The 8,546-nt window shown below is 41.6% G+C and overlaps 2 protein-coding genes across 2 annotated transcripts; one reads left to right on the top strand and one right to left on the bottom strand.

The window, feature by feature from the left end:
• Positions 1 to 4,126: 4,126 nt before the first annotated feature.
• Positions 4,127 to 5,826, bottom strand: cetn4 (centrin 4). Its single transcript, XM_068326346.1, has 5 exons — positions 5,746 to 5,826; positions 5,370 to 5,525; positions 5,160 to 5,288; positions 4,792 to 4,929; positions 4,127 to 4,379 (listed from the first exon to the last, which is right to left on the bottom strand). Exons 1-5 carry the CDS (start codon positions 5,746 to 5,748, stop codon positions 4,290 to 4,292), a joined length of 516 nt encoding a protein of 171 aa, XP_068182447.1. The 5' UTR covers positions 5,749 to 5,826; the 3' UTR covers positions 4,127 to 4,289.
• A 58-nt stretch (positions 5,827 to 5,884) lies between these two features.
• Positions 5,885 to 8,435, top strand: bbs12 (Bardet-Biedl syndrome 12). Its single transcript, XM_068326345.1, has 2 exons — positions 5,885 to 6,026; positions 6,463 to 8,435. The coding sequence occupies exon 2, from the start codon at positions 6,475 to 6,477 to the stop codon at positions 8,320 to 8,322; it is 1,848 nt and encodes a 615-aa protein (XP_068182446.1). The 5' UTR covers positions 5,885 to 6,026; positions 6,463 to 6,474; the 3' UTR covers positions 8,323 to 8,435.
• The last annotated feature ends 111 nt before the right edge of the window (positions 8,436 to 8,546 follow it).

Raw genomic sequence — 8,546 nt, 5'->3', positions numbered from 1 at the left:
AGCGTGACCAGATCTGTGCTTCTGTCCAGGAGGTTTGTGCTTGTTACCCACAAACTAATGGACGGGGTTCCACAGAATGAAGGGGCGGGGCCAGGACTTTTCCAACTTTCTTGAAAACAGATGCAGATTTTTATTATGTTTTACCCAAGTTGTTGAACTATTGAACTTTGTAGAGGGGTGGGGCTGGGGCCAATTGAGCCAATCAGATGCAAAGGATTGTTCAGCCGTGGTGAAGGTATGTTTGCTGAAAGTGCATGCTAGTTAGCATCATTTTTAGCAGCATGATGCTAACAATCTGATGTTGAAAGTTGAAGACAAAGATATTCCTGAGGTCGAAGTAGATTGTATAACAAGCTGGTAATAGAGCCGGACGGTAGTTGTTGATAAAATAATTTTGTGTTTTACTATTTACTTAGAATAAACTGTTATTTGTGTGTCATTTGAATTCCCACTAAAAACATTGTTTAGACTAAAAATACATTTTTGTTTATGCAGGAACCAGAGTCACAAAAGACTTTAAATTTGAAATGCATTTTAAATCATAACAGCCAAATATCTGTTTTTTTGATTTTAAAAAAACAACTATACAATGATTTGATTGTGTCAGCAATACAGAACATATAAAAATAAAGATCACCAGGTTAACACAGATTTTTATTGTCATTAAAAGTGCATTAGATTATATTCTTTTTTTGTGCAGGTTGTTAATTAAAAACAAAAAATTGGTGTGTGACCTTTTTAAGTGGAATCAAGTATTAAGTATATGTTCTAGTTCTGCATTAAAAATGGAACTTCTACTAGCACTGATTGAAGAGACGAGGTCGAGGAAGCTTTAAGATGACCCTCCGTAATTTCAAAAGAATTACCGTCATCCACACCAAGAATTCTTTGTTTCTCATCTCCTTTCAGTCAAAGGCGGTCACATAAAGTGAAATTATGGCCTTTTCATTTGTTTTTTGTGAAGAAATAATAGTCACTCGTCTTTTTCAAACAGTCGAAACTCCGTAGAAAACGAAAACCTAGCAGATGTAAGAACTGAGAACCATTACGCCATCATGTTGATTAAACACGGACTAATTATCTAATTGACTTCCTACTCCCACTTGCAGTAGTAGGATTTCCTACACTGCGGTCTATGCATTTCCAGGGCGAGCGGGCGCGAGGTTGAAAGTTTGCATGCGGCTCACGAACATACTGGCATACTGGAGAACGTTGTTCTGAAACATTCTGTGTGACATGCATATGTGTGAAAAAGTAGGAGCTGGAACGCGACCAAAGGAAGGTGATTTTCAGTGACGGAGGAAAGTGAGCATGCTTCATGTTACTGTAAATGTACAGGAAGAGCTCATAGAGGTGTGGGTGGGGGATCGCCTGTTCTCATCGTCTCCACTGATCGTCATGACGGCTCGATCGATTAATAGTGATGGATTCGCTTTTCATGGAGAAAGCTGAAAGCAGCCTGCCCCCCTGGGGTGAGACGTGCGGATTATTCTACCATGCATAAATTAATTATACTAAAATCGCTTTCCAAACAAGTCTTCTAAGGTTTACTTATACACATTTAATAAATATAAGCTTACAAATACTTGTGTTGACCAGACACACTTCAGATCAGCTCACAAATTCATCATTCTTTGCTGCAGTTTTCATATTTTGATGGATGGATGTTTTAGTGGTAAAATATGTATTTATCTGCTTCTGTAGCTAAATCACACATGAACAGTTGAAGCAAGGCCATGCAGCAAATTTTAATGTTTTTTTTTTCACTGCTTCAAAATAATTATGAATACCATCCCTTATAGCGGTTCCTCTTTGTTCAGTTTCGAGTGCCATTGACTTTATATAGCAATGAAGTTATTACTAATTCTAATCAAATTTATTTCTTTAAAACTGCAAATTTTGCTCACATGACCACTGCAGGCAAATAAATGTCAAGATTCTTCTTGTTCTCATTTTGAAATAAGTGTTTTTTTTGTTTCAACTTCTGGTTTTTATTTAATAATTTTTTAAAAACCCAGTAGAATTCTGTGCAGTGAAAATACGTGCCAGCCACAGCCGGTGACTGATTTCAGTCCTCGTTGACCAAATTCTCTCTTACTTCTTGGAAGAGGACTGAGTCAGTTGTTTGCTGCCATCAGCTGTGACAAACTCCATTTGAGCTCACAGAAATTAGCCTCATGTAGCTGAGACAAAAAAGAACTTTCATGAACCTCATATCCAATATTGTTGTTGCTCTTCCTTCTGAGTTCATGCAAAGGCATGTCAATACTTCAGCAAGACTAAAGGTGCATGTAGGAAAAATGGCATGCGTAAGTTCACCTGATCTTCTGCTGTTTAAAGGTCAGTGGTTGAAGGATGGAAACAAAAAAAAATACTAAGCCCATAAAATGTGAGAGACACAAATGTGCAATAGTAATTTAAAAAAAAGGGATACCGCCACCAATGCTGTCGTCATGTAAATCTGAGATATCGGAAAACAGTTTCCAGTGCATGAAAAACAAAATCCTCTAACAGCTGTTTGTCTGCGATCTGCCTCCGGGAATCGTACCACAAATATGTTCATCCAATATTTAATCAATACTTTCCCGGTCCGAAGCAAAATGTCAACTTTTGTGTAGTAATTTAAAAATCGTGCAGATAAACAAATGTAACGTAATAATAAAGTAATAGAATAATTATTGAAAGCTACTGGGACCAGAAAAGATATAAAACTTGGCAGCATCATTAAAGTCATTCTGGTTTGTTTAGCTAGCCTTCTCTACATTGAAGCAAAGAAAGCTAACTGGCTGCTGACTGGTCAAATCTGCCGCATCAAAAACAGATATAATATATATTCTGTACTGAAGACAAAAACATGACAGAATTTTTTAAAGTTTCAGATACTAACATTTAAAGTTAGTAGAAAAATGATTTCACAAATAAGAATGAGGTCAGAAGCAGACCTACCACCGATGGAGCCAGTCTTCACTGCAGAATGACAGTTACAGTCTTCTAGTGTTAACTAAAAAGGGGGTTATGAAAACAGGTAGCCCACATATTGATGACACAGTGGAGACGTTTAAGTATTAATAAGATCAGCTTTTACCAGCAGACGCTTGGTTGTTTTGGAAATTATTTCATGGGAAAAGAAGAAGAGCAGTGGGAGTATTAGGCAGACGGTGTGATGTTGAACCGCAGCAGTAGGGGAATAACACTCAGCTGAGGGGCTTTGAACACGTTAAAGGCCATGTGTGCAAACGTCCAACTCCAGTTGGAAAGTTTTGTTCCAATCAAACATCCACTGTCTGAACAACGCCTACTCTCCCAAAATGACTGCTCCCTGCATTTAAACAAGAAACCAGTGAGGGTGATTCTTTTAATCAACATTAACGCTTAAATACGTGTGAGGGAATATATGTTCAACGTTAAAATTATTTCACGTATTAAAACATGTGCCCACGCTAACTGAATTGTCTGATAGTTTTTCATCTCCCACCTGTTGAACTCAGAACTATTCGAGTCAGAGGTGGTCACGTAAAATTTAGAAATTTTTGACTTTTGAAAATATGACCTTTTTTGATTTGGCTGTAATTTTTTTCTCAAGTCTCAACAAATCACCAAAACGAGAGGAATTCACCTGAATTCCCGTGCTCCGAATGGGTTTGTAGGTTTTTTACAAACACATGACGTCATCACAGGACAAACATTTCATATTTTCCACTTGGCGTTATTTTGTTTGCAGCAAGTTATCAGAACTCTCACAACTCTGACAAGCATCCTCAAAATAATAGACTGTCTCGGAAAGTAACACGTCACTGCAATATCCTGTTTGTCTTAATGGGCATTTTCATTTAAAGAATAATAAATTAAAAAAACGACTTCCGCTGTTATGTTACAAGTAATCAGCTGGAGCGTCTTTCCCATGAGATGATCAGAACAGCGTTGTGCTGCATCTCTTTGACCACGACTTGGTTCAGTAGCTCTGAACATTAAGTGAGAGTGACTCTTACTGAGTTACTCATCTCCACGTTCGCGCTCATCATTTCTGTCAGCAGTAACACGATTCTGGTTAGTCAACGCCGACGGCGTCGAGTGACTTTCACTGTTCATGATATCTGGACACAAGCAGATGAAGATATCTGCTAAAATAATACACACATGAATTTATTGAAACATTTATTGTCCTGCGCTTTTAGAAAAAGTTGTGCAAACATACAGAAATATTTATGTACATGCAATAGCTGCCCAAGTCCCAAAAGAGCTAGTCTATAAAGTGTTCAGAGAGAATTAATAGTGAATTTAAAAAAGGTTTAGTAAAGGTTGGTCTTCTTCATTATCCTCAAGAACTCTTGCTCGCTGACCTCGCCGTCTCCGTCTCGGTCTGCCTCGTCGATCATTTCCTGAAAGGATGAGGAAGAGACGCTGAAAGCATATCTTCATGCATCGCATGTGAAAGACATGGAAAAACCTCCCTTGGATCGACGACATGAGTCATACAGGCTCAGTTCCTCAGAAATCAACCAGCTTAAGAACATAACAGGAACTAAAAGTGAAGACAAGTGTCTTTTTTTTCTCTAAGTATTCACACTAGCTTAAAGAAATTTTTCATGTTTTTCTCATAGTTTTGCTTTGAATATCTGGAATTTTCTTAGAATTGTATTTTTTGCTTGCACAGAAATATGACTTAATGAGTCTAGAATATTTTACAAAGCAGTTTCATCAAAATTTTATGCACAATTTAGTCATTACATTGTTAGACCGATTTGTTATTTTGGTACACACACTCGCAGATGCACACACACTCACTAATACCTGTAGTTCTTCATCTGTGAGGTTTTCACCCAGCTCCTTAGCGACTCTCTTTAGGTTTTTGAAGGAGATTTTCCCCGTGCAGTCGTCATCAAACAACCGAAAAGCCTTCATTATTTCTTCTTTGGAGTCCTTTTCACCCTAGGGACAAGATAAGGATGGAGACCTGAGCTTCTCTTGTTTAAAATCCTACACCTTGCAGTTAAAACTCAATCTTTATCTGGGACTAAGATTTGCACGAACACTGCATTGAAAATTGATTTAACTATTTAGGGAATTTCCTCTCTGTCTTGTAAGATCAACTGAAAACAAACATTTTTTCCATTGCTGGCGATGAAGTTTCCAGCTTTTGTTGAATCAACGACACTCACCATTTTTACTGTCATCATACTGAGAAAGTCATCGAAGTCAATTGTTCCAGAGTTCTCTTTATCAATATCTGCAATCATTTTCTTGATTTCTTCTTTCTTGGGTTCAAACCCCAGAGCTCTCATGGCCACCTGCGGTGCAGGAAGCAACACATGTCAGGCTGCATGTTTGTGCAGGACAACATGTGAGCCGCAGCGGACCTGGACACTGACCTTCAGCTCCTTCACGTCTATCGTTCCGGTTCCATCGGTGTCGAACAGATCGAAAGCCTCCCGAATTTCCTGCTTTTGCTCCTCAGTCAGTTCGACTTTGGAAGCAGCCTTTTTCCTTTGGTTGGCCGAAGCAGCTGGTTTGCGGTAACTTGATGCCTGGAAAGCACACATTTATACCGGACCGTTTTAAAGTAAACAAACACACGTTAGCAACACGCTAGCTAGCAAACTTTAGCACAAATGCTACTCCACGAAACATGGTTTCAGTCTAAAACGAACATCTTTATCTTAAAGTGCACCTTTTTTTTTAAAATAAAAAAAATATCCCTCTTACACTTCCATAAAAAAAAGACAGTAAATGTTTGTTAAACTTTACCATTGAAGTTCGACGAAGTTTCAAAGCTCCCCTTGGAAATCCGGTGTCAACAAACAAGCAGCCGGAACTGACGTAGGAGATAGCCAATAGAGATCGCGAAAGCTACGCTCGACTCTGAGATCAGCCAATTGTAAACTGAAGTGGGCGGGTTAAAGGAGCGTAGGCCAATGGCTGAGGTAGCTTCCTGTTTCTAAGCAACCACAAGAACCACGCATGCGCAGTACTGATTCGAGCCGCCGGACAACGGGAGCAGATGGAATATTGACAGAAGTTAAATCCAGGTAACGTTACGCTGTTTGTGAATAAGCGATGCGTTAACGCGTCGTTTAGACACAACTGGGCTTGATTTGAAATGTAAGTTAGCTTTGTTAGACTTAATTCAGACGTAAATCAACGTCTTTTACATGTTATCCTGTTAGCTTAGCCGGCTAAACTAAAGCTTATTTGGCGTGCAGGCTGACTGTTCGTGGTGTCTGTGTTAAAACACGTCAGGTCAGAGAAGATGAGACTTCATTCATTTCATTCCTGTCATCACAGCAACTCGAAAATAGAATTAAAAGAAGTTTAAAGTGAAATGTACCTAAAAGTCATGTCCTGTTAAAAACACTTCCAGTATTTCACATGTAGCACCGTCAGATCAATTGTTTGCAGCAAACTTCGCATTTTGCTTTACTTGATAAAAAGTTCATTAAAAATAAATCATCTTTTAAAATTCAGGCACGTCAAGAAATGCTGGGAAGTACTTTGATAAACCATCGACAACATGTGGGACTGCAGCAGCTCTCGGCTCTGGCAGGAATCACACATTCCTTTTTGGGGCCCGTTAAAAAATACAAGTCCATTCAAGATGACGCTAGCGGCGAGTCCACGCTTGTGGGCTCGTGTTTTCGCGTCTTGGAGAACCTGGAGCTGACCTGTGCGGTGGGTCAGCTGGTTTACGAGACCGCTGGAGCCCACCAGAGGGTTTACCGCACAGGGACGGGGTGCCTGCTGTTTCTGGCCGGAGCGTGGAGCCGTGCTGCTCTGGACTGCCTCCAGAGAGGAATCCCAGTCGCGCAAATCATCTCGGCTTTTTCTGACGGGATGGAAATATGCTTGGATGTTTGCAGGAAAAGCGGCGTCTTAACTGAAGGACTTGGCGGTGAGCGATCAAAAATCTGCACTGAAACACCTGGTAGTTTTGGACTTAACCTGCAGAAGAAACCCATCGTGGAGTCTTCACGTGGATTGTACCACCCGAAGGAGACAAGAAATGGTGGTTCTCAGAGGAAATTAAAGCTCAGCAGACATTTTTGTCAGCCTGAAATTGATTCCAGGGAACCTCACCAGCTGAAACTTCCTGACGTTGCACACATCGCTGAACGATTGAGTCACGGTTGCACTGACGCAATGAATTTAGTCGTGGAAGCCAGCCGAATACAGTCCCAAAATAATCAAGATGTGGGCTTTGATGTCAGTAAAGTGGTGACTTGTGTGTTGCCTGGTTTACCAGAGGAGAGGGCTTGTGTCTTACCGGGCTGCGTAGTTCTCCTATCTGCTGAACAGGCAGCAGTTGCACATCAGCTAAGAGAACAACGCCTGGAGGTTGCTCTGATTCATGGAGATCTAACACACACCTATCGCCATCTGGGCTATAAGAGACCAACGGGTTTTAAGAGTGTGAACGATCATGTGGATTCGTCCAAATCGAGCAAAGAAGGAGAGTGGATGGAGAAGGTCGTGACGCTCCTGTTGAAGCTGGACGTCCAGCTGATTCTATCCAGCGGGATCGTGAGCGGAGCGTTGGTTCTACGCTGCTGCTCACATCGCATTCTGGTGGTGGAGAAAGTGAAGGCCTCCGTCCTGAAGGCGTTGGCTGACGCCACAGGAGCCGTTCCGGTGACGTACGCCACTCAGTTGAACGAGCGCTGCGTTGGGAGGGGGGCGACGGTCGGTTTATGGAGGGACCTCGGAGGCCAGGATGGGAAGCGTTTGAACCCCGTTCACATTTCCACTGGTGGGCGATGCCAGCTTGTCTCGGTGATCCTCACCAGCTGCGTGCACGCCAAGCTGCAGGCGTTGGAGGACGCCTTCTGGGCGTGTGCTTATCGTGTGCATCACGCGCTGAGAGACGGAGTCCTGCTGCCTGGCGCCGGAGCCACGGAAATGATTTGCGTTCGTCGCCTCCGAAAGCAAGCAGAGCAGCAGGTCACACATCCCAATGGCAGGGGTGAGGAGGTCCAGAACCCTTACACGGGTGACGTGTTGCGCCTCATGGCCGATGGATTCATAGATTACGTATCCACTCTAGTGGCCAACACTGGACGGTTTCCACATTTCACAGCCAGGACGGTGGTGATCCAACAACTGGAGGACTGTGAGGAAACAAACGTCCGCCGGCTTTTCCTGGCAGCTTCTTCGCCTGTCAAATCTGGCGACGCATCAGAGATTACAATCTATGATAATCTGAGTGTGAAGCAGGAGGCATGGAGGAAAGCTTTGGATGTGGTTTTTCTGGTCTTACAGGCGGATGCAGAGATAATCACAGGTGTCGATCAGATACCTGAAGGAGCACAGGAAGACTGGATGCTGTTGTGACCTGGAAGAGTCTCGGAGTCTCGGTTTTTTGTGTGGTTTTTTTTGTCGCAATTTTACAGATTTGTTGAAAATTTTCAATTTTTTTACAAAGTGAAATTACAATAAAATATTTATGTTCTTAATTTTTCGTCATTAGTAATTACTTTAAGGTTACAACCAAAAGTTTTAAAGAATAAAATGATGCTTCCTATTTTACACCACCAGGGGGAGACGGTCGGTTGATG

Source organism: Antennarius striatus, chromosome 10 (genome assembly GCF_040054535.1).
Source record: "Antennarius striatus isolate MH-2024 chromosome 10, ASM4005453v1, whole genome shotgun sequence".
In the NCBI taxonomy this organism is placed as follows: domain Eukaryota; kingdom Metazoa; phylum Chordata; class Actinopteri; order Lophiiformes; family Antennariidae; genus Antennarius; species Antennarius striatus.
This window is presented reverse-complemented; position numbering and strand designations above follow the sequence as displayed.

Coding starts and splice junctions, on each gene's coding strand:
- bbs12 (XM_068326345.1), top strand. CDS start 6,475: ATGCTGGGAAGTACTTTGATAAACCATCGACAACATGTGGGACTGCAG.
- cetn4 (XM_068326346.1), bottom strand. Junction 5,289..5,369: donor TAGACGTGAAGGAGCTGAAG/GTCAGTGTCCAG, acceptor CCTGCACCGCAG/GTGGCCATGAGAGCTCTGGG. Junction 4,380..4,791: donor TCACAGATGAAGAACTACAG/GTATTAGTGAGT, acceptor TCATCCTTTCAG/GAAATGATCGACGAGGCAGA.